The sequence below is a fragment of the Sciurus carolinensis genome, chromosome 14 (genome assembly GCF_902686445.1).
Source record: "Sciurus carolinensis chromosome 14, mSciCar1.2, whole genome shotgun sequence".
Classification (NCBI taxonomy): Eukaryota; Metazoa; Chordata; class Mammalia; order Rodentia; family Sciuridae; genus Sciurus; species Sciurus carolinensis.
Window position 1 is genome coordinate 13406019 of NC_062226.1, and position 26135 is coordinate 13432153.

At 41.2% G+C, this 26135-nt stretch overlaps 1 protein-coding gene across 1 annotated transcript; it reads left to right on the forward strand.

Moving 5' to 3' along the window:
- Positions 1–25627, forward strand: Stom (stomatin). The gene is made up of 7 exons (XM_047524831.1): positions 1–141; positions 11350–11453; positions 12831–12903; positions 13855–13937; positions 16617–16820; positions 17684–17818; positions 23628–25627. Exons 1-7 carry the CDS (start codon positions 81–83, stop codon positions 23820–23822), a joined length of 855 nt encoding a protein of 284 aa, XP_047380787.1. The 5' UTR covers positions 1–80; the 3' UTR covers positions 23823–25627.
- The last annotated feature ends 508 nt before the right edge of the window (positions 25628–26135 follow it).

The following is a 26135-nucleotide window of genomic DNA, read 5'->3' on the forward strand; positions in this document are numbered from 1 at the left end:
TGGGTCGTGCGCCGGGTTAGGTGCTTGCTGCATTTTCCGAGGTTCAGGCTTTGGCGATTGTGGACTCCTACTCTGGCAGCATGGCTGAGAAACGGCGCAACGAGGACGCCCAAGCTCGGCGACTTCCCGACTCCTTCAAGGGTGAGTCCCACGCCCCCGGAGAGACCCGAGAGTGGCCCCCACCCCTTAACCTGCCTCTAGGGACCGAGCCCCTGCCTGCAGCTTGAGCCCGCGGGCCGACAACGGGACTCCAAGGCTGGTCTCCGCTGCTTTTGGATGCGCGAGCGCTTCTCAAAGCCCGGGTTTTCTCATACCTTGTTTTGCAGGGCGGGGGGTCACAATTTCGACGTGATGTGGGGGGAGGACAAAGGGCACATCTTGGCCCCCCACAGGGTGGGCGCGCAAGTGGCAGGGGGCGTTTCAATACACAGACCGTGCAGAAGCTCTTATCATTCCGCGGTCTTCCAGATGCCCGGCCAGAGGCCAGCTCTTCTTTATCTCGTGTCATCCACATGGTCGAGGAAACGCACAAGTAACTGGCAGCCAGGGACTGGTGGAGGGGGAACCCCCGCGTCTTCCCTCCTTGCCCACTCCCCTTTCTGCCCCTCCCGTCTCCTCGGAGGTCATTTTCTCCACTCGGCCTTCATCCGCCCACAATGTGAGCCCCTCTGGACCTGGATCAAGAACTCCTGGCTCCCAACGGCCACTGCCGTCTTCGAGAAACTGACCATTTTCATTTTAAGATGCAACGCCCCAGGTCCCTACATTTAGTAGGCCTCATTTGCAGAAGAAAGGAGTCTCTGGCTTCTTTCACCTCTTTCTATTCTACCCTCTGCCTCATTCGGCCTCACTCCACTTTATTCTTTGTCTTAGGAAACTTCTCCTTCAGGACCTTGCCACCCTACTAGGGCCTTCCCTGTCTCGAGGGCAAGAACTGTGAGTGGCAATCTTCTTTGTTCCCCTGTGAAGAATTCGTGCCCTTGAGAGAGCTACCACCTTGAGCCTTTATTGGCTAACTCCTTGGGGTGGAGGGATTGAGGTGATAACCCTCCCAGGAGCATTGCTATCCTCTCAGGAGCTCTTAGGAATTCCAAAGGAATTCTTTCCGAAGATGGAATTTCAAACAGGAGACATAATGAAAGAAATCTTAGGGGGCTGGTTGGGCTTCTCCAGCACCCTACAAAGAACACTGTATTGGAGTCATGGATTCTGCTTATTTTTGTAAAGCCAGCTTTGTCCACCCACTTAATTTGAGTCCCGTTTCCCTGCCCAGGGATCCCTGGCTTTAATTCCTTCCCAGGAGTATGAAAAGAATTATAGAGGGCTATGGTGTAGATCAACCTGAGAAAGAATTAAAGAAATCTTCATCAGTTCCTTTCCCTACTATACACCTTGGAGAGATAGCTTCCTAAATTGGGAGTTACTGAGAGAGAGTAATGGCAAAAAATAAAAATAATTTTGAACACTAAATAGGACAGACTTGGTGCCACATATTTTATATACACTATTTTATTGAATGCTCACATTCAATGTAGTAGATACTGTTCGTGTCACCAAATTATACTCAAGGAAACTGATACGCAAAGAGATTAAATTACTTAAAGTCATAGTGTTGAAGTTAAGGTTAGTGAAACCAAATTTTAAATCTTAATTTTAAATTCAGATTTAAACAGGAAAAAACAGGTCCAGGACCATCTCTTCTTTGTCTTTTCCTAGATAAGAAGGTGGATAATATCCTTTCTTCTGTACCCTGATCTCCTAATTATCTAGGGAAAACAGTTTGGAGTTCCTTAGGAATAAACATGATCTTGTACTTAATGTTCATTTAGTTTTCTCGTGGTCATATACCAGTTTTTTACTTTTAAGAAACTGGTGAAAACAAATGCATCCTCTTAGAAAAGTATACATACAGAGGAAATTTTGCTTGATCACTTTTTCTTGTTTTTAAATGATAAACTTGACACTGATAGGAAAGCTATTACTAGAATGTAGTAAATAGAATTTCTTGACTGTTGGCCATGCGCTAAACATAGCCTAAGTGGTTAACAAACATTTATCTATTATAATTCTGCAACAGGTTAAAAAAAATGTCATTATTCACCATTTTACAGTAAGGAAATTGACAGTGATAAAATCAAACAGCTCATGATTCAGAGCTGGGTTTCAAACCCAGTCTATCTGGTTTTCCAAACCATTTTCCCTATCTGGAGCTCTCTAACATGCATACCGAGGTGCAGGATCTTGTCTACCTTCAGAACTTCACTGAAAGTGAGAAAGTAAACAAAGAAAACCCAGAGGAACCCAGCTCCAGTCAAGACCTCTTGGAGAAGGCAGCTCCACAGGATTCTTCTGAGCAGAGCAGTGGAATTACAAAAGCCCAAACTCCACCTCCTTATCTCTTAGAATTAATTCTAGGCAGGTGAATATAACCAAACCCAGGTCAGGACTAGTTTTTCCTAAAACGTGTGCATTCACTTTGTAATGAAATAATGCAGGTGTATTGCAAAGAAATGTATTGTTATAATTAAGAGCATGTCAACAGGATAAATCCTTTGGGAGAATTTCTGAAAATAAGCAGAATCATGGGACTGATTTGTTTATTTCAGTTGTTATAGCTGATCAGATTGGGGAGAACTTCATAACTTCAATAATTAATCTGACTTAAACCAGTAGTGGTCAGAAATTAACTCAAAGATCAAAGCCCAATACCACAAAGGCTATCATTTATGTGGGTTTTTTAATGATTAAGTAGATTCTTGGTACCACGTAATAGTGTAAATTCTACACTATAAAATTCACCAACTGCCTAGTCAACTTCGAAGAAAAATAATTAAAAAGATGTCAATAAAGTGACATAGATGGAATACAAAAATCAGTTTTTAAAGGCCTGGAAGACAATTTCTTAAAACTATCATAACCATAAAAAAGTGTACACTTCTTTGTGTCTGCCTAGACTCCTGTGCATACTTCTATCATATTTATTACATAATTTGATAATGCTGTTATCAAATTATCAATTTGATTTATTCATTATCCCCTCATCTTTCAAAAGCCATGAGAGCTTTTGAATAGACTATGTCCTTCTTTGTTGTAACTGCTTAGTATCAAGTACATAATAGATGTGCAAAACATTTGTTGAAAGAAAAAGGAAGCAAAAGGAAACTGAATCACATTGCTAAATGTTTGTTAAATGTTGATAACTTGTTTTATTGTTTCTTCTACCCAAAACTGTTGGTTTCAGGGTGTGGTCATCACATTCCTTATTACATTTTGCTGCTATAGCTAGACTATTTGGGTTTGTATTACTAACAGGGAAGGGATTGTAATTATCAAGATAATATATTATATCTAGTAAGGACCCTCATTTATGAAAACAAGGGAAAAAAAGAAGTTAGAGATCCCAGCCAGTAGAAAGTTTTTTCCTATAAACTGAAATAAGATAGTATTAATTCTCTGTTGATGAACTTTTTCTTCTCATCTTTTTGTATCCTTGTGCCTGGGACTAGTAAAATAAAATAACTTGAATCCCTAGCATTTGCTTTCAGGTTTCAATAGATTGGCCTTGAAGATACAACCAAGAAAATGCCTGTCTTAAAGAATTAGACAATTAAATAATACCAAATTAGTCCACTGTTGTGAGCCCTTACGGGAAGGTAGGGTAGTGTAGTGTGGGTGGAATTTGGAATGAAGAGATCTAGGCTGAGAACCCAGTACCATCTTTGCCTACTTCCTGGGTCACCCTGGCAAGTCTCAACCTCTAGAGAAGTTGGTTCCTGTATATTGGGCATAATCTTACTGCACTCTTTATCTCCCAGGATTTTAGGTATCAAGTAAGAAAGCATGTCCTTTTGAAATTTTAAAATGAAAATTATTAAGATATTATTTAGTGGAGAAAACAAAAAATAAAAAGCTTAACAATGACTTAGGCCTATAACTGAAAACAGTATATTCAGAGTACTACTGAGAAAGCCTTGTCATTTTCCAGTAAATTCAAATTTAGGGAAAGATTTGAAAGATGTGTAGGACATATGGCCTAATGAAGTTTAGAACTCCAACTTACTACCCTGAGCATGGCCTTTTCTCCTCCAGAGAGAGAGTCCCCAAGCAGATTGTTAAGTCTTGATATTTTCTCCCTGGTGCATAGGTCCCAGAAGACAATTCACTTAATAAAAAGTTTTTTCCTGTAAACTGGATCAATAATGATCTTAAAGTTGTGGTAGTAATAATCTTTACTACTTACTGAACACCTCTAAGTGTCAAGCACTTTATATATTTCCTCCTTTAATCTTCATAACACTGTGTGAAATAATTACTGCCATTTTCTCCCATTTTACTGCCGAAAAGATTTAGTGGCAGAATTGGAATCTGATACCAAAACCTTAAGATCTTACTGCTTAACCATTCAGCTTCAGGAAAGAATCGGTAACCTTCTGATCTAGTTTCCTTAGGCTCCCATTTTCCATTTTTAAGGAAGAGTAAGGTTACCTTCCAAAGACTTTTATGAGAATAACTTAATTGTGGATGCTTGTAAGATCTCCAAATAAAGGAACTGGGAATGAAACAGCACTAGACAGTAGGAGAATTTGGTCCTGTTTTCATGTGTTTTGGGCCTCGTCTGAATTTAATGAACTTAATACCCATTATGAAGTTGTTTTTCTCTCCAATTTTTCTGACCATTGATGCTTTGGTGTTTCCAGATGTAGGCTGTTCAGCCCGCCCTTCTCCCTGCCTGAGTTTTTTAACCTTGCAGTTACTTTTTCTTATGTGATAGGTAGTCTCTTCTCTTCCTCAGAGAAACAGACTCAGTTCCCTCATTCAACAACTGTTTACTTAATAAATGTGTTTTGAGCATAGATTCTGCATTAGGTATCTTCCATAAATAAGCTCATTTCCTCATCACACTCTCCCTCTGAGGAGGCCCTCTTGCTAACCCTGTCTTTCAATGAGTAGATTGGAGCACAGAAGGGTAAGTTACCTTCCCAAGATCACACAGCTGGTAAGTAGCAGAGCTGACCTAGCCATTATGCTACATGTTTTAACAGGACCAGAATCTCATAAAGAGGACAGTCACTGAATAAGATGATTGTAAGTGTGATAAACGTTGTTTAAGCAGAGTAGAATAATAACATAGCAGCTTAGAGAGATGTAGGCATCCAAATTTTACATTATTGGCATTCCTTCACCTATTTTTTCCCTCCTGTTTTATGATCTGAAACATTCAAATGAAAGAAAACTACAGAAAAATCTTCCAAATGTTTGGGAAATAGAATATTTATGCTTATTTAATTTTCTTATTTTTGAACTAAGAAAAGGGATTCCCTTTATTTCAACTTTTACTGAAAATCTTTTTTTTTTTTTTTTTTTTTTTTAGTCAGCCCATTTCCTTTCCTTAATATTTCATGGTAAACACATTTTAAGCTTTATAATTCAAACCACATAGTTCATCGTCAATATCAGTTCTTCTGGACTAGTGTTGTCAATAGGTGGCTTATGACAGAGAGGAAGTGACAGTTTTCAGACAGCTCTTGATAACTTTTGACTTGCAGTCACTCTGGGCTGGAGAATAATCTCTTCCCTGGAGATCTAAGAATAAGAGCTTTCTTATAACTATAACTGTGCCAAATGAAAATTACCATTTGAAAGACCAGTTATAGTGTACGCTTGTTTGCTTTGAAATCCTCTGCCTCCATGTAGCTGTGATCTCCAACTAAATACCATTTTCTCAACATATATTTATAGAGACCCCACAAGGTGCTAAACTGCCTCTCTCACTTTTATCTTTTCATCCGTCTCTTTGTGGGATGCAGCCTCCATTTTTGTTTTTCTCCTCTTCTCCTATTTCTCTTACTTTCCTTCTTTTCTGCTGTTTTCTTCCCTTGTCTTTCTCCTAAAATTCCATTTGAAAATGACCCTTTTGCTTATTTTTTACCTTCGGGTTTTATTTGTCAGGTCTTAGACTTGGTTCAAAACAAGCAAGGACAAGAAACTGTGGAACTGGGAAACATCCCTATTTGAATAGCAGGAAGCAAGATCAAGGATACTGTTTCGCTTATGAACATCTTCCTTCACAAATCAATAACTGTATGACATAGAACAAGAACAGGGATCATAACAACCTGTCAACCAAAACTGGCTGACTATTTCTGTATGACCCACAGGTGTGAATTGCTTTTATATTTTTAAATGACTTTAAGAAACAAAAACAGAAAGAATAATGTTGCATTGCATATGAAAGATTTCCATAAATTAAGTTTATTGGAGCCCAGCCATGCTTGCTTATGTCTGTACCATCGGCAGCTGCTCACACGCTGCAGTGACAGACTTGATGGCCTGCGAAGCCTAAAATGTTTGCTCTCTGGCCCTTTACAGTAAACATTTGCCAAATCCTGCTGTACAATCTCTGATGTGGAATAATAATGGTCAAAAAGAACAGTTATATCCTGAATAGAAATAGTTTTAAGAAGAAAATTCAGAAACTGCCAAGACCTTTTGTTTTGACCTACTGTTACCCCTTAAAAAGTGCTGTTAATACCAATAGCATGTGTTTTGAGATAAAATTCCCAACCGTCCTCTATCTTTCTCCACCCAGACCACCCTGTTCCTGGCAGTTTACAACACAAAGTGGTTCACACACACTCTCTCGATGGAGAAGGAAAAATTGCCTTTAAATGTTGCAACTTAGGTTACTTCAATAACTCTTGAGCCCATCCTGTTCTTTTTGTGCAATAATGAATATGATTCTTGAGTCCAATTTTTAGCCATGGTATAAGGCATGTTTCTGGCCTTTCTCAGCAGCGGAAATCCAGTGTGTTTTGAACTTCAGAGTAATTAAGTCTCAATGATTCATGTGATTTATTACTCCACATGACTTCCAGGCATGAGAAGTACAATAGATCTTAAAGGAAAATTACTGTTATGGGATGGCTGACAGCATACAATGCTCTGAACATTGGCCTGGGTTATGATCTTGAAAAGAATGTGTCACTGCTTTTCCTGAAAAGCTGACCCAACTGATTATTATACAACTTCTTTTTTTCCTTCTGCATTATGGTTTGGTTTGATTTGGTTTCTTCTCAGATCTTTTGCATTATTGGTTTAGGGCTGCAGGAGGAACATTTTATATCTGCTTTACAGGTTTTTGTAAACATTAGAAATAGTGTACATGAGGAGCTAACACATATTAAATAGTCAAGAAACGGTTATTGTGCAGTGGCACATGCAACTCAGGAGGCTGAGGAAAGAGGATTGCAAGTTCGAGGCCAGCTTCAGCACTTAATGAGTCTCTGTCTCAAAATTTAAAGATGGGCTAGGGATGTAGCTCAGTGTTAAAGTTCCCATGGGTTTAATCCCCAGTCCAAAAAAAAAGAAAAGGTAGTTATTATTGGTAGTAATAAAAGATACCAGAATTAGAGAAATTTAATTATATAACTTCATCTTTTCAACAAAATTAATTTGCATGATACATAAATAAGAATTTCAGAAACTTTACTAAAAGTATATTCAATGCAGCAGGGTTTCTAATTGAGAAAGTTGGACACATCCTAAACATTCATACAACAATAGAGTATTTTAAATTTTTTATATTATTTTCCTGGAGATAAACTTAATTTGAATGCTCAGTACAAAAATTTAAATATATAGACTGATATCCAGACCTTGGCTTTGATTGGCTAAAAATTTATTCTAATGCGGTTTTCAGAAAAGAGCTGGGCAGTAAAAGAAAAAAAGAATGCTCTAAACCTGGCAAAGTGGTATTTACAACCCAGTTTCATCAGATCTCTAATCTTTAGGAGTGTTCCACCTGCCTAGATATGGACAAGTATGTCAACTAAAATATCTCAAGGAATACGGATTGCCTGTTGTCATTTACCTCATAAACCTGTTACCAAGGGTTAGCTCTTGAAGTAGTTTGTGGGAAGCTTGAAGGGCAGGAATTTCATGAAATGACTGAGTGTCTCTTCCTCCCTGGGTGGGTCAGGAAGAATGGCAGGTGACTGAAGTTTACTTACCAGTCTTGTGGAGTCTCAGCCTCACTTCTCGGGAATGTGGTTTATGCACCATTTTAAGCTGTAACCAGCTTGGGAAGGATTGTGAGGGCTTCTAACGGGGTAGATTCTTTATAGAGGCATCAGGAAAATAAGAAAATGCCATCTCCCCAGCACGTACACAGTCTTCCTCGGGAGGGTCTGCTGTGTGAAGGAGCAAGTCCAGTTTTCACAATGTCCATGTAACTTCTTGTTCCTCTTGATTTGCAATCCCTTATACTTATCTGGAGTTTGAAGAAACACAATGTGACAATGAGCACAGCACAAAACAACTTTGTCTGAGCTTTCTGGCTTGTCCCATGTGGATCTCTATAAATGTGCTTCTTGAGGATTTTTGCCAATTCTAGGCCGGCTGGGAAGGGCATAAAGCAAGGGACAAATAAAGTCATTTATTTTATAAATATTTTTTAAAAATCAAGTGCTCTGAGCTCAGTGTTGCATGCCAATAATCCCAGCATCTCAGGAGGCTGGGGCAGGAAAATTGCGAATTCAAGGCCAGCTCAGCCAATTTAGGGAGACCCTGTATCAAAATAAAAAATGAGAAGAGTTTGAGATGTTGCTCGGGTAGAGCACTCTTTGGTTAAGTGCTAATAACTCTTTCTCCATTTTTCATCATGGCAATTTGAACACAAGCAAAATGGAAGCATTACAGAAAACTATCATCTATATTTACTGAGTACTATCTCAATTGTATAAGGGCAGTCTAATGACCCTTATTTTTTTTACAGGTGAAAAACTTAAGGCTCAAAGTGGTAAAGATCATACAACTAAGAAGCTGCAGAACTGAAATTCAAACCTAGACACTCCCTATGCTCAGGAAAGCTCAGTCTAAGGAGCGCTATAAATGCACAAGAAATTAAAGTATTAGGCAAAATTTAAGTGCCGTAGATAGATTTAAAAAAAAAAATTGTTGTCAGGATTTAGAGGAAGTTAAAAATACATCCAGCCAAAAAGCTCGGTAAGAAGTATTTTATGCCTACTCTGCAGGACACTGTGCTAGACATTGGGAATATAAAAAGGGGCAAGAAGTGCCAGGTGTAGCTCAGTGGTAGAGCTCATGCTTAGTAAGTATGAGGCCCTGGGAAGGATGCCCAGCACCACAAAAGAAAAAAGAAAGAAAGAAAGAAAGAAAGAAAGAGGAATAAGAACCATCTCTGCTCTCAGGGATTTTCAGTGTAGTATTTCCAGTACAAAGAGCTATGTACTTTGCCTGGAATATGGGAGATCTGAGGCAATAGTTTGGAAAGCACCAGATGCTGTCAGGTAAGTGTTTGTGGCCAACCTGTTCCTTGTTTGGAATCAAGTTTCACTCAAAATCTAGACCAGAGCCTGGCACAGAGCTTTGAATCTGTCTTTTGCTATAAATAGACACAGCTGGAATTAAAAGGTCTTCCTCCATAAAAATATTAGATTTCATTCTCGAAACTCCTGCCATGCCTTCCCAGTTTGATCATTTTCTCAAGAAAGTGCTCCCAACTTGAAAACATCTTTAAGGAGGACTTTAAATTCAGTGGTGAAAGGTCAGAGTCTTAGAACAGGAGCTTTGGAGTCAATGACTTATATTTGAATCCCCAGTGCTCCATTAGGTGACCTTGGGAAAGTGAGGTTGCTTCCTTTACATCATTGGTTAAAATACGCAGCCTCAGAGGGCTATAGTGAGAGTTAAATGATACATGTCTCAGGTAACTTTACACAATGCCTAGGGTATAGAACACCCTTGCGATCCGCTTCTGTGTTATCAGTTGTGATCGGATCTGACAAGGCTTTCTCCAGAAGAGCACTGAGACCCAGCTTTGAATATTTGCTCAGTGAATGTCTGTACCCCCAAAATTGTAGCTTAGTAACCTCCGGGATTAACTTACGTCACTTTAAGCTAACTCTCAGGGGCTGGGGCTGTAACTCAGTGGTAGAGCGCTTACCCAGCATTGTGAGGCCTTGGGTTCAATCCTCAGCACTACATAAAAATAAATAAATAAAATAAAGGTCTAAAAAAATAAGAGAAAGCTAATTATCTGTACTCTCTGGGTTAGCTTTAAAATAGCATTTGCATATTCATGGTAACATAAGATTTTATATAGATCTACCCAAAATGGTGATGTACTTCTACTGAAAGAGTGAGTGTGTGTGTGTGGTGGAAGGAGAAGGAAAAGAACTAAGGTCTTCTCCATAGTGGGAAATCACTAGATCATTCTTAAAACTGAAAAAGCAAGAAATATTTTAAAAAATACAATGTTTGACTTTTTAAACTTTGTAACTTTTTAAACTTTTGTAACTTTGATAAAGAATTAAAAACAGGAAAAGTATAAATGCAGAGCTACAGAAGCTTAAAAAGGAGGTAAAATAACATAACAAGAGGAGAGAAAAGTAGGTTATAGGTTTTATTTTATTTAAAATACGGTTGTGTGTACAAGGAAACAGTTTGGAAGAATGCACCAAAGCCCTTCTTATCTCTGGATTTTGAATATCTTTTCTCACTTTTATTTTTCTGAATTTTTTGCATATTACCCTTTGTAACCAGACAGAAACCCTCTTTCATACACAGGAAAGGGAAACAGTTTGAAATGTGGGCAGAAGGCTGTGTAGGAAGATGCTCTTTACAGCATTATTTTCAATAGTAAGAAATCAGAAGCAACCTGTGTAAAGATCAGGATTCGGATAATAAGTGATGGTTCATAGAGCGAGTAAAATGTTTAGCAGGTGTAATTTTTTAAAAAGAGGCTCTACACAATTTTAATCATATGTATGGTTTTCACCTTGAATCATGCTGTACCCTGGGCTAAATAAAGGTCCCCTTTCCTACCTTCCCCTTACTTTTCTTTGGTATTTTCCATATTATTCCTTCCTTCAGGAAGCCCTCAGATGGACAATTCCCGTTGTCCCCACTGCCCCACTCCACTGTCACCTCAAAATATTCTGAACAGATCCTCTATATCCATGCTTACCACCTAGTATTATAATTATCTTTGTCTTTCTCCCCCACTGTACTTGAACTTTTTGGGGAGCTGGGATTGAGTTTTATTTATTGTTATTGCTTTAATACCAAGCACAGGACAAAGGAAGTAGGAGGTGCTTAATAAATGTCTGCTGGAGAAAGTAATGAGTAATGTGGGAAAGTACTCGTGTTAAGTAGACTAGGGAAAGTAATACCTGCATTTCAGAGCTGAATGGGGATTAAGTGGGAACGTTCACGTGAAGCAGTCAGCAGAAGGCCAAGCACATAGTGTCCAGCAAACAGTAGGGACAAAGATGGTGGTGATCATGCTAATAACAATGATAAGAGCTGCTTGGTTATTGTCTTCAACAGATAGCCCCAGTACAGGCCTTGGACCTTGTGGATGGATTTTGGTGGCTGCCTCATTCCTGTTCACACTTATAACTTTCCCAATATCAATATGGATGTGCATAAAGGTAAAAGGACATTTCACTCACATCAGGGAAGGGGTTAACTCCGACCTACGTAAACCTGCTTTGTGTGTGCAAGAGATAGACCAGGCTGGTCTGTAATTCTTTTTCCTTCATCTCTCTACGGAAAACTCATTCTTCTCACTAGTTATTAAAACTAGTTATCTTAAAACTGCTTTTCAACCATCATCGAATGAGTCCCTCCACAGAAGTTAAAATAAGGATCAACATTAAAAATTTTCTGGGCTAGGGCTGAGGATGTAGCTCTGTGGTCAAGCACCTGCCTGGCATGCATGAGGCCCTGGGGGGATAAAACAAAAATTCTGGGTCAGGAGTGTGAGGTGGCCTTTGAGAACAGGTTCTCCAGAGTTGGATGGCGATGTTTGACTGCTGGCTCTGCTCTTCACCATGTGGGGCAAGTATTACCTTTTGCAATGGGAAACTGTTTTATACACAGGAAAGGGAAACATTTGGAAATGTTTTCCATGTTTCCTCACTTGTAAAATGGGAGAAATAACAGTACCTACTTTGTAAGACTGTCGTGGCTATTAAATGAACTAGTGTGCCAAAATGTACTTATTGCAGAGCCTGGCACATGGCAAAGTGCTCTCATGCTGGTTTTTTTCCTACCAAGTTAGTAACTTGGATAAATGATTTTCACTTACATATTCCTAAAAAGATATGCTTCAAGCATTTTCAGATAAATGTATTATTATAATTAAAGGTATCAGAGTGCTGGGCTCAGTGGCACACACCTTTAATTCCAGCTACTTGGGAGACTGAGGCAAGAGGATTGCAAGTTCAAGGCTAGCCTCAGCAATTTAGGAAGACCCTACCTTAAGAAAAAGAAATTAAAAAGCTACATTAATGTAGCTCAGCGGTAGAACACCCTGCATTCAATCCCTAGTACTGGAAAAAACTAATTAAAACAAAGGTATTGGAAGAATAATTGAATAATAACATTAATGACTAAAGAGTAAAGTAATGAATTTCTTTGTTTAATATTTTTTAAATTGTTGACGGACCTTTATTTATTTATTTATATGTGGTGCTGAGAATCAAACCCAGTGCCTCACACATGCTAGATAAGCTCTCTACCACTGAGCTGCAAACCCAGCCCTATTTCTATATTACTATTCTGTACTTTCCAAATTTTTACAACAAGTGTTTATTGTTTTTTTTTTATAATCAACCAAAAATAGTAAATGAATATGCTTGGAGAACATTGGACAACATTGAACATGTTGTTCACAGACATTATCTGAATATAGAGGAAGAAATAATGAAGCATCTAACCATTTAGAGCAAAAATATATTTAAGAAGCTATGCATGTAAATGTTTTTGCTCTTCATGTTAAATTATCATCTGTGTTTTTATTCCAGATTATAAAAGAGTATGAAAGAGCCATCATCTTTAGACTGGGTCGTATTTTACAAGGAGGAGCCAAAGGACCTGGTCAGTACTGGGATTCTGGATCGTTGTTCTGGAGACTGAAGTTCTTTTTACTGATGTGATTTCTCAGGGAGCAGAAGTTACCTATCAATAGCAGTGGTTCCAATCAGTCTATTGTTCCCCTTCCCATTGGAGCTGATAAGATTATCTTGAACCAGAACAGATATAGCTATGGACATCTGAGCAGAGAATTCTACCAAAGAAAGACTTTTAGTTATTCATTTGGCAGACTTTGACAGTGCTCCTGTGTATTCCAGACTCTGGGCATCCACGGGAGGCTAGAACATGGTCCCTCCCCTCAAGGATCTTATCATCTAGTGATGGTACACCAAGAAGGAAACAGCTAGCTACTTTCCACATGATAAGTATTATGATCAAGTAACTACACAGAGGCCTGAGAAGACAGAAACCCAGAAAATGCCCCAAACTAGGAGTGGTTGAGACCACACTTTCTGTGGGTGACAACTTGGCTGAGTCTTGAGGACGTGAAGGTGTTAAGTGTTCCCAGCAGAAATAGCAACAAGTATGTAGGAATGTAGGGAGAGGGTACTGTAACTCAGTCCTGTCGGAGTGTAGGGGGTGAAGAGAAGGGATCTGGCTGAACAGGTAAGCCTAGGCAGGTCATGCAGGACCCTTGGGGCAAGGTTTGTATCCTAGGAAAGATCACTCTGCTTGCAACTTAGGAAATGGGTCGTAGGAGAGAGAGGTGGCTTGGGAAGCAATTGCACTGATCCCAGTGAAGGAAGAAGTGACAGCAGCCATGGCGTAGGGCCCTCGTGAGGACAGTCAGGGTGGGGAGTAAGCAAGAGGAGTCAGGGATAACATCCAGGCTTCTGGCTCATGCGCTAAGATGGACTGGTGGCTTCCACTGATGAGGTCGATTCCATCAGGATTGAGCGGAGGAGGGAGCTGCCAACGTGCGGGTGTCTGATGCTGGGTGTATCTTTCTTGCAGGTCTGTTTTTCATTCTGCCCTGCACTGACAGCTTCATCAAAGTGGACATGAGAACCATTTCCTTTGATATTCCTCCTCAGGAGGTGAGGCTGTCTTCTGCAAGGCTAAAGGAGGGATCGTATGGGAATGTGCTTTTCACTGATTGGCATGTGCTTTCAGTCCTGTCTTCCCCTTTTCCAACTCCATGGCCTTGAGCAAAATCTTTAACTTCGTTGTCTCAGTTTCCCCATCTAAAAAATGAAGATTGTAGTAGTAGGGTCCACTTTGTAGGGTTATTGTGAAAGCAAATGGGATAGTATATGTGAAGTGCTTAGGACAACATCCAAATAAATAGCAAACACTAGATGAATGCTTGCTATTATTACAAAACAGTGTAATGCTAATGGAAGCATAATGCTAAAGTCATCATCATTTTATTACCATAATTCTCTATAGGTTTTCAGGTAGAAAATCTTATTTAGTTCAATATTCTTTTGTGTGTTTAGGTATAGTACTAGAGATCAAACCCAGGACCTTATGTATGCTAGGCATAAGCTACAGCCCCAGACCCGATATTCTTCTTTATTTTTAAAGATCTTGACTTTATTCTAGATAAATTGGTTAGAAGCCAAAGAATTAGAAACTACTCACTTGGCATTTTAGATATATTAGTAGTTATCTTGTGCTTTTTTTTTTTTTTAACTACTTCTCAAATATTGTCACAGTTGATAAAAGCATTCTACGTTAGCTGCATCATGGCCCTGGAGAAGCGATGGCTGTCCCGGCACCCATGTCTTAGGAGGCTCAGTAGCCACTGCAAACCTGGTGGAGAAAGGCATGGAATGGTACTGCCTGTGTTTCCTGGCCACAGGCCAGAGCCTCAGCAGGATGACAGAGCCTGGCCACATTGCCTGCTCTTGTCACTAGAGGCAGAAACCCACTCGGGAACTCCCTTGCTGGCACTGATCCTTGTTGTTGGGGAGATCAGACTTTTTAATCCACACATACTTAGTGATGCCAGAAATCATTTTTGCTCACATCTTACAAGAACTCCACATTATTCTCTGCATTCGTTGCCGTCTTTCAACACTCAGAAGGAACCCCTTCCAGGGTTGCTGGGAATTCTGGCATTTTCCTCTGTAAACAGTGCAGGCATCTGGCAGGGTTGCTGGGAGCTTCTGCCTTCCAGCTGCTCTCTCCTCCCTGCACGCTGCTGAGCCAGAGCGGATTGGAACTTGGCAAGCTGTCCTCCTGCTGATCCCCCGTGAACTTACTGTGAAGGAAGATAAACACTGCCTGCCATAAACAGTCAGCCGAGAAGCTGCTGCTTTGAGAGCAGCTGTGGCAGAGTCACAGTGGCAGGAATCTGTTTAGGAGTGGCACTCGTTTTCCCATCACATCATGGGAAATAATTGACACAAGATGGTAATATACTGAAATCCCGCATTTCTCTTCCAAGTTACAGATATTTTTAGATGACAAAAAAAGAAAGTGAAAAAGGATGACTGCTTTGATGCTTGACAGAGCCAAACAGCTACCTAGCAACATTATGGCAATTACCTTCTGTTTACATGGCTCTTTGTAGTTTCAAAAGGGCTTTGTTCACAAATGTCTTCTTATTTCATCTTAACAGAAATTTGAGTAGAATTGGGCAGTTTTTTTAGTCCCATCTCATAAGTGAGGGATGTCCAGGTCGCATGGCTTAAAAGTACTGCTGCAGGTCATCGGGGGGCATAAGTAGAGCTGAAAGCCCAGTCCAGGGGCTCTGACTACACGCCTGTGCTTTTCATTCATTTGGTTCAAAACAAAGTTCTTCCTTGTGAAACATTTTTATGTAGTATGCTGTAAAGAAATACATATATTTTGTTGTTTTTGCAGTACTGGGCATTGAACCCAAGGGCACTCTAAACTTAGCTACACCCCCAAGCTCTGTTACTTTTTATTTTGAGACAGGGTCTCACTAAGTTGCTGATGCTGGCCTTGAACTTGCCATCCTCCCGCCTCAGCCTCCCCAGTTGCGGGGATTACGGGAGTATATGCCTGGCTGTGAATATATTTTTACCCTGACCTTGCCCTGTAAACCATTCCCCATGCACTTTTGTTCCAGTTATGCTGTGGTTCATCAGACCTTGGCTTCCTCATGCCTCTGTGCCTTTTCCCACATGATTCTCTCTGCCTTGAACACTTGCCACTCCACCCTCAAAACATTTTTATTTCTCCCTTCAAGATTCAGTTGAGCCAGGCACAGTGGCGCATGCCTATAATCCCAGCAGCTTGGGAGGCTGAGTAGGGAAGATCTTGAGTTCAAAGCCAGCCTCAGCAAAAGCGAGGCACTAAGCAACTCAGTAAGACCCTGTCTCTAAATAAAATACAAAATAGGGCCAGGGATGAGCCCTGAGTTCAATCCCCAATCCCGGGGGAAAAAAAAGATTTAGTTGAGTTCTCATCCCTGCCATGGATAATTACCCATCCCTTGTCCCTTAAAGCCTCCTTGATTCCCCAACAGCCTTGAAAGTAGGGGCCAAGTTTTTTCATACCTTTATGCTTGATCCAGTTCCTGCTATTGAGTCACATCTCAAAATATGTCAACTGACTGACTGAGTTAATGGGCTTCATAAATAAATGGAATTTATTTAAATTTCTAAAGATATAATTAACTTTCTGATACCTTATTAAAGAGAATCAGCCAGCATTCTAAAATGCTGTGTAGAACAACATTCCTTACAGTTTTATGAAATAAATAGTTGGTTGACAGATGTAGAATTGCTTCCTTCATCTTGCAGATCCTCACTAAGGATTCGGTGACCATCAGCGTGGACGGGGTGGTCTATTACCGCGTTCAGAATGCAACCCTGGCTGTGGCAAATATCACCAATGCGGACTCAGCCACCCGTCTGTTGGCACAAACTACTCTCAGGAATGTTCTGGGCACCAAGAACCTTTCTCAGATCCTCTCTGACAGAGAAGAAATTGCACACAACATGCAGGTAAGGAACGCGCCCACTCGAGACTAGAAGCTGAAGCAAAGCAACTGTTTTTTACCTTCCTAGTGAGGTTTCCCAGGCTTGATGGAAGGAGATGCTTTTCACACAGAGAGTTCATGGGTTTGTAATACCCAGATGTAAGTGTTGCTTTTGTGTATTTTTTTTCCAGAATCAGCATTAACCTTTTTTTTTTTAAGCATAATAGTTCAGAGGTTGTTCTGCAAGGCAGTGCAGGTGTGGAAGCTTTGTTCTGTGTGAGTCCCATGAAGTCCCTTGTAACTGTTTTCCAATCTTGCTTGAGTAGTAGATGTTAGGTAAAGAGCTAAAAGTCTGAATTCTTTGTCTTTGTGCAGACTTGGTTGTGGGTAAAAATCCATGATCTCATTTGATATTCTCCACAACCTTATGAAATAGTATGGTTTCATTTCTCCCTTTCTAAAGGAGGAAAGTGAAACACAAAGAGGTGATGTGGCTTACACATGAGCTCAGGGTCAGCAGACTCTAGCCCCCAGCCTGGCCACCTGTTTCTGTAAGTAAAGTTTCATTGGAATTCAGCCACACACGTCCACTTGTGCATTCCCATGGCTGCCTTTGACCTGTAGCAGCAGGATCGAACAGTGTGACAAGACTGCCAATAAGCAGCTCTTTTGCAGCCCTTGGATGAGGAGCATGCCAAGCCCTGCATTAGCTCGTTAGCAGCAAAGTCAGGATCTGTTCCCCAGCCACCCCGACCCTTCCCGGCATATTCTTTCCACTGCAGGGTAACCCTTTCTCGGCCACTCTCCCCCATATCCCAGCAGGTGCAGCCACTACAGCCACCTGGGCTGAGCTGACCTCTCTTCACTTGCCTTCTTTCCTCCTGACAGTGTACTCTGGACGATGCCACTGACGACTGGGGAATAAAGGTGGAGCGTGTGGAAATTAAGGATGTGAAGCTGCCCGTGCAGCTCCAGAGAGCTATGGCTGCTGAGGCAGAAGCATCCCGGGAGGCCCGGGCCAAGGTAATGTTTTCTGGGTCGTTTTTCTTTTAGTCATTTATTTATTTATTTATTTTAGTTTGTTTTTCTTATTGAAACTTTTTTATTCCAAATACAGTAAAACATACTTGTTGTAAAACTTTGAAACAATTCTGCAGTGTTCAGTGAAGGCAGAAGCACCCCTCATCGCCCCAAATTCTGTTCCCCAGAGGCCACACTCCTGACAGATCAGCGTACTTGGATTTTACTTGACTGGGTTGTTGTACTCTCCGCTTGTTTGTTTTATGAGAGCCTTGGACCTTGCTCCTTTCACTTCTTGTCTGATGGGCATGTCAGCCCATGCGGGTGAGCTCATTCTTCCATGACGGTGGGCCCTGACTCTATTCTCCCAGCCCACTGTCAAGGGCAGGGGGACAGTTGGAGAGCAGATGGGCATCACATCAGTTTGTTGTCATCCTTTCTTCACTTATTCTGTCTTCTCTTTCACTCTCTCTTTTCAGGATCTTCTTCCTTTTTATTTTTATCTCTTCCTCTTCTTTCCTTCCCTTTCTCTGACATTTACTTTTCCTCCTTTCTTTTTGTCACCACCCTTGTCTTTTAAGACAATAATGTATAAAAATACAGGAATATCTCACCAAACCCCAAAATAGGAAATAGAGTCAAGCCTCACCAAAATCAGATGCAGGAACCAGAAGGCAGTCAACGTTAAAGGGAGCTGGTCATTCCCATTTCTGAGCCACATCCCTCTGTAGAGATCGTGTGGGGGAGGATATCTGACTCTCACCTTCACCGGCATTCACAGGTGACCAGTAGAGGACTCCAACCAGGCCTGATTGCACGTGCACAGAAGAAAGATTCTCTTCAGTCCAACTTTGGCCAAAGGGCAAAGTCACATACTAAATGGCCCCACAACCCCACTCTGCCACAGAACTCTGTCCTTCTCGTAGGATGCCCTTTAAGCAACAAATTGGTCGCTATAATTTCTTAGCCAGCATGAAATAGAAGAGTACCCCATTGGACATGCTGCCTCAAGAATGTTCTGTTAACCAGAATTTTTAGGTTTTCCTCATATGATCATTGGTGCTCATAATGATAAACTCTTGATATTTCAGAATCTTCGAGTGCCTTCTAGCCAAGCTTGATGGCAGCACACGTCATGATCTCAGCTCCTTGGGAGTCTGAGGCAGGAGGATCACAAGTTTGAGGCGAGTCTAGGAAACTTAGTGAGACACCATCTCAAAAATAAAATGAAAACTTAAAAAGACTAGGGATGTAGCTTAGTGGTAGAGTGCTTACTTAGCATGCACAAGGGCCCGGGTTCACTCTCCGGAAGCACACACACATACAAACCTGTCCCTTTTAAAAGACTAATTATATTTATGACAGTGTTATCAAATGTTCCCTATTAGTGTCTAATTATTTTGGGGGAAATCAGAAATTGCTTTTATTAGAATCCGTCATTAACCAAAAGCCCCATTTCTAAACCATATTAAATAATAGAATTTCCCACAAAGACTACATAGACTGTCAGTGCTTAAAGGATCCTCAGAAACTGTCTTCCAAAAGTGACTCCTACCTCACCCAGTTATGCACACACACCTCTTGTTCCCATGCCAGTGATTTAATCACAGAGCCCGTTTTCTACCCAGCTTGACCTCAGAATCCTTCTGTAACATTCCAGGTAACAACCCTCAGCTGCTAGGAGTTAGCCCTAAAAATGGAAATTTGTTTGCCATCTAGTCAAAGGAAAAATCAAAGCCCAGAAAAGTGAAGTGATTTTGCACAATTAATTAATGGCAATAGGAAGTAGAATCTGCTCTACTCATCCTGCCTCATCTGGCACTTCCCAGGGTAGGCTGAGCCTTTGCCACAAGAATTCAGTTTGGGTAGAGCGTTCCTATCTTCCCTTTATAACAATAAGACAAGTTAAAGGAAGCCATTTGGATTCTTAAAACCCCCTTGCCCTCAGTTGGCCCAGACTGTGTGGTGGTCTGGAAGCTGTCTGATTAAACATGGGCAGTGACTCTCTGTCATCAAGGTTAGTGTTCATACCGTGAGCCTACCCCTTCTGTAAAATGCAGTGACCCTACATAGCCTTAGGTGTAAATTCAAGTTCTCATGGAAAATAAAGGATCTGTCATTTCTTCAACAAATAATTGCACAGGAACAAAGAGATAGGTTAGTCAGAGAGAAATTCCTTAAGTTAATTAGCCATCAGAGAAATGCAGATTCAAATTATAGGCGGATGCCACCTGAGATAGCCACCAGAATGGCTTGGGATTAAAAAAAAAAAAGTAAGAAAAGAGTGGCAGAAGAGGAACTGGAATACTCATTTGCTGCTTGGGAGAGTGTTTATTGGTACAGGCAGTGATGAAAAGGGTCTGGCAGCTTCTGCCCAAACCACACATTTGCATACCACCCCATGAGCCCCATTCCTAAATGTGTATCTCACGGAAATACGTTCATTCGTTTCCCAAAAGGCTGGGAAATTCACAGCAGCGCTGCCTAGTTGGTCCGAACTAGAAACTACCCAAATGTCCCTTGCTAGGTGAAGAGGTGAATTGTGGGTGAGTCACATGAATGGACACCGAGTGGCAGAGGCTGAACGGAAAACTGCTCATGACATAATTTGAGTAGAAGCAGCCAGACCCAGAAGAGGACAGATTTTCCACACATTGTACTGTACGTTAGTCAAACCTCTTTTTAGAGTTTTTAGACCAGCTCCTAATGACTCAGAAGATAGCATCTTTGGTGCCTGCATGCTCCCTTACTTCTTTTTATAGCTCTCGGAAAAGTGCCTGCCACATGTTTTCCAGCTCGTATTTCTGAGGTTAGTGGTCTGTTGAAAGAATGGAGGCAAAACCACAGAAGAGCTTCTTTCTCGTCCCTTCCCCTCTGACCAACCCACCTGGTCTCAGGAAGGGTACAGGCAATGCCAGTCTCACACATGTGAAAAGGCTACACTTTAAAATGACTGATCTGTGTGGCTGGCAGTGTAGCTCATGGGGGAGTACTTGCCTGGCATGCACAAGGCCCTGGGTTCGATCCCCAGCTCCAGAGAAACAAACAAACAAGTAAATAAACTGATGATCTGTGACTATGAAGTGCTGATTGACATGCAGTTACTGCACGCTTAGCAAAAGCCCCACACACCCACAAGGAGCTTGCATTGCTCTCTATGACATTCACTGCCCACAGTGTCCTCCGCCTGTATCTAGACAAAGCCTGTGGTGTTATGTTCACATCCTTGGCAGCTTGCTTAGAGCAGCTTTTCTGCAAACCAAATGTGTGCCCATCCTGGTGGTCTGGCTTCCCTGCCAAGAGATTGTGTATTGATGGGTGGTGGGAAATGAGATATCTTTGCACTTGGTCCGTGTCCAGAGGAAAAAGTGCCTAATTGGACATACGAGATGATATGGAAAAAAAAATCAGAGCCCGCTATTCCCGTGTTCCTGTGCGGGCCTCTCCAAGGCTTGCCTGGGAGTTCAGTTACACGGCTCTCTGTGAGCATGTCTGCACTCGCCCCATCTCTTAAACCTAGCTGGGACACAATGGGTTGCCTTGATAAGGTTTTTATCCTGTAAATTGGGCTCTTTCTCTCACTAAGTACCGTATCCTATATCCCCTCTCTGTTAATGGCACTTCTAGTGCAACCAGAGCCTCAAAACTTGGGACTCAGCCCCCGTCTTCTCCTTCCCCATGCCCAGTCAGTCTTTAAATACTGTTGTTTCCCACCCCCCTCACGCCCCAGTCCGTCTTGTCCTCAGTCCCTGCACCAGTGAATCCCACCGACCGCTCTAAAGCGGTTCCACCGACAGCTTCCAGTCTCTTTTCTAAATCAGCATCCCTCCGAGTTTTCTGACCAGAACTGATGAGGTTACCATCTACAGAATGAAGGCCCAACACCCTGGCCTCCACTGCCCTCCGAGGCCTGGCCCAGTTCTCCTCACGGTGTTCAGCCTCTCACGGTTTTCTGGAACCTGTCAGCTTTTTACACCTCAGTACTGTTTTATCTGTTCTGCCTAAAATATTCTTCCTCAACTTCATCCAAACAGAAAACCTATCATTCTTCAGTACTTGGCTTCTAGAACCTCATCACCTCACCTCAAAATTGCCTTCCTCACAATCTGGCACTGTGCCCGGCACAGATTTCCATCAACATTTATCACACTTGAAGGAAAAGGTCTGTCCCACCTCAGTCTCCCCTACCTGACCAGGAACTGTAGGAGGTCAGTGATGCTGCCCCCACTCCCAAGCTCCTGCAGGGGCTCACTAACACCTAGAAGACCCCAAACTTTTCTGCATAAGCAAACGAAATCTCACTGAGCACAAGGGCATGGCTGCCAATTCTGATAGTCACAAAAATATTATGAAGCATGTATTTTGAGATCTCTCTGGGACAACATGGTGGAACTGCAATTTTCATTTTGACGATTCTGGTATTTTTGTACCTTTTCTTCTTCTAGGACTATGAGTTGAAATTGACTGCCTTGATTTAGCTTCTACATCTTGTGTGCATGACATAGTTGGGTTCATTCTTGGCTTTGACTCTTGTCTTTCTTTTATAATGGTCTGCGGTCATTCATGTAGCACTTTATATACCTTCTCTCTTCCTCACACTGGTCCTCTGTATAAGTCGTGTCCTGTTTTAAGAATAAGAAGCTGAGATTCAAGACATAAAATAATCCCTAAGAACCTCCGACTTGTGTTGGATTTGGGATTTGAGCTTCAGTCTTAACATGGAACTCCCTCCAGAGCCCCTGCTCTCTCCACCACTCAGTGATCTGCAAACATGTTTGCCCATGTAAGCCAAGCTCTTAAAGAATTTGAAAAGTTGTATATCCCATTACACATTTTAAATTGGCATGTAAAAATTTCTATCTTGAGTGGAGGCAAGCATCTAATTTCTGGCATGTTGTAAATATTGACACTTTAAAGTGAAACTATTAATATCATTCTTTTAAATGTGGACTGTGAAATTTAAATAACATTAATGACTTAATCCCCCATTTAAAAATATGTCTGTACACTTTTTAACATCAGGAATATTAAATTATACCTTTTTCTTCTTGAACTTATATTTCCATTCCACCTCATCACACATTCTTTCCTTAATATATTTTACCATCCTACTGTAACACATTTAGTATATAATTCTTTAAAATTTCCTATGCTTATGAACAAGGTTCTACAAGTGTTTCAGAGTTTCTCCTAAATAAGAAACATTTTTTACTAGAAATGTTTCTCTTAAATGCAAAAATAAGGGATTAAATCATAATTATGTGTATAGCTATTATTGCTAGAATGAAACAATTCAGCATCAGTTTTATTCCTGTTTTTTTCATTCTTTTAAGTACTAGGAAAACTATGAGAAGTGAAGTTTTGTTTGAAGTAACCTCATGCACTTCTTAATGCTCCCTTTGAATTGGTGTGGTTAATCCTTTGTCAGAATATGTCTTTACTTTTTAATGATCTATCAGTTTTCAGTTCAGTAAGATTCTCTTTTCTTTCTTTGAAATCAAAGCTTTGGAAAGCTGTCTCATTGCCAGAGGATTTGCATTCAGTCATCAGTTGTTTACTTTCTCAACCCCCTCACAGTGCTATGACTTGTCCCTCTAAAAGGGAATGACTTGCCAGGCACAGCCTCAAGCAAATCAGTTTGGAAACCAAATCTAGAAATTGAGTGTCTAGAAATCTAGGAGTTGATTTCCTTGAAACTATTCTGACATACTTCTGGGCAGTTTGGGGTACCACCTAAGGTACCCCGGTTTGAAGATGACTGCTTGACAGCACATGGGGTTTTCCATGCTGACCTCTCCTTCCTTCTCCATAGGTTATTGCAGCTGAGGGAGAAATGAATGCATCCAGAGCTCTGAAGGAAGCTTCCATGGTTATCACCGAGTCTCCTGCGGCCCTTCAGCTCCGGTACCTTCAGACACTGACCACTATTGCTGCTGAGAAAAACTCAACAATTGTCTTCCCTCTGCCCATAGATATGTTGCAAGGCATCATGGGTGCAAAACGCTGAGCCATCTAGGTCAATGCAGAGATGAGCTCTGAACTTCCAAGGATGAAGTAGGGGACCAAATTAGCCTTCAGCTACAAGGAGTAGGGCAGGGAGCCTTAATTATCCTCCCTCTTTCCTTTTCTGTATGTCAAGAATGGGGTTCTTAGAATGTATAGTGGTCATAAAAACAGATGAAAGAATTGATAGCGTGTAAATACTGAGAGAGATTGGTGATTTATACCATAATCTACTCTAAAATATTTAAGAGTTTGTATGTGTCAGTAAGTCTGTCGTAGGTTAAGTCCTTCTTTCCACTTCTGTTGAGTGGTTCTGCACCGTCTCAGCAGCCAGGCCAGAGGTGAGAATGTAGTTCAGAACTGCCCCCTGCCACTCCTGGCGGACACATGATTTGCAGAAAGTGACATCCTCATGCTACAACCAGCCCCTCTGGGCCATATGTGCCTTACCTCCAGGGAATCTTTTGAGGACATTTTCCGTAATGTCTGTTTACTTTCTGAACCCAAACCATATTTCAAAGTGATGCTCATTGGATAGTAGGTATTTTCTTGCCTACAACTGTCAAAGCTTGAAGGAGGTGGTCAGGATTAAGGAAGACAATTACCCCAACCCATCAGGGACTTTTAAATTCACTATTGGGCAGCCCCTTTGAAAATAGTAGGTACATTTTTATCTTCTTTGAGCCGCCTTCATAAGTAAATGATTCCTCTTTCAAACCAGCGAAATAGTGATCATAAAAACAATATGATCATAAAAACAAAAGTGCTTTTCCTCACTTTTGCCTATTTTCATATATCATGTTTTGAATAGTTTTGATTTTTTAATAAAAGTTTTCTCTAAGTTCTAGGAACAATTGTTATATACACATTTGAAACACTAAGGACTAAGAGACTTTTTAAAAAATATCTTCAGAAAACTATTATATTTTACTGTATGCATGCTGTTAACTGGGGTACACTGTGAAATATCCTAATTACCAATCCCATTCATTTTGCCCTGTAAGGAATTCGCCATATATTGTAATATCCAATGATCTGGGGCAGACCCTGTCGAGCTTTGGATATCCAGATAGATGTGAGACTTTCGTTTGCCTGGTTGTACTTTTCTTTACCACATGTGTCAGTGCTGAAAGAGGAAGGGCTCAGCCCCTTTGGACCACAATGTCTTAGTCTGTAACATCTGGAAGCGCCTCCATTTTGCAAGTGCCTGTGAATTTGAGCAACCTGGCCTGAAAGCTGGCTGGTGACAGTTGCAACACTTCCTCTCTGAGGCTTTAAACTCACCTCCAGAAGTCTTAAAATAACAGCTTCCTTTCCCAGCTCCACTCTTCATTCCTGCCCCTAGCAAAAAGTACTCTGTCAATCCCTGCCTGATGTCACTTCCCCTACACCCCATTTCCAAGCTTATTTTAGAAAGCCTTGAACCCAACTGTCCAGGTTCCTAGCTGAGTTGGTAGGCAGCATTGCAGCTCAGGACTCCAGTTGCATTTGTATTTTGAATTTTAAGTGATGACATTGTCAGTTTTGTGAAGGGGCTCACCCTTGGTCACTGAGGACCAGGAAACCCCAGATCCCGATGAGAATCTCTTCTCAGATAGAGTAACGGTGCTCTTGGTTCCATGAGTTTCCCTTTCTGCAGATACCAAACGACCTTCGCTTTTCTGCCTTGTCACTTCCTAGCCCACTAGACTGCATGGTGCGGGTGGGGAGCATATTAATAGCTCTAGGATGACAGCGCCGGAGCAAGGGTTCTTTCCACGCTGCCTCCCCTCCCAGCAATGTACATAATAAAGTGTGCAATCAAACTCATTTTCTCTGGGTGAGAGTCTGTTTCCGTCCCTATGTAGCATATGTGGATTTCATTTTTCTGAAGTGTCACATCAGGTCCCCCGGGTGCTGACTGACTGCCTTGGCCCACACTCTCCCTAGTGAATTTGAGATCCACATAACCTTACAGAGCCTTAGCCAGCTTCATTTTCCCCTTGCCTTCCTCCAGCTGGAATAGGAACCCGCTTCTTGCTGTCACTCAGATAATCACGCAAACCTGCTTCTACTTAAAATAACGACATAAAACCAATAGGTTTCACTTGCAACATCTGACCTTTGAAGGTGACCTACCATTTGTAGAGCACCAAGCACCAATCACCCAGCCCTGTGCTCAATTATTTCTATATATATATATATTCTATCATTTTGTCCTCAAAACAGTTTAATGAGATACTTTGTTATCCCCATTTTGTAGATGAGGACACTAAGGCTCAAAGGTAAAAACAGCCAAAGACACATGGGTGATAAGGAGCAGAACTGGCATTCAAAC

Excerpts from the sequence above, each read along its gene's own strand:
- Stom (XM_047524831.1), top strand. The coding sequence starts at position 81 with ATGGCTGAGAAACGGCGCAACGAGGACGCCCAAGCTCGGCGACTTCCC. Across the intron at positions 142-11,349 it reads ACTTCCCGACTCCTTCAAGG|ATAGCCCCAGTACAGGCCTT; the intron begins GTGAGTCCCACG and ends TGTCTTCAACAG. Across the intron at positions 13,938-16,616 it reads TTGATATTCCTCCTCAGGAG|ATCCTCACTAAGGATTCGGT; the intron begins GTGAGGCTGTCT and ends TTCATCTTGCAG.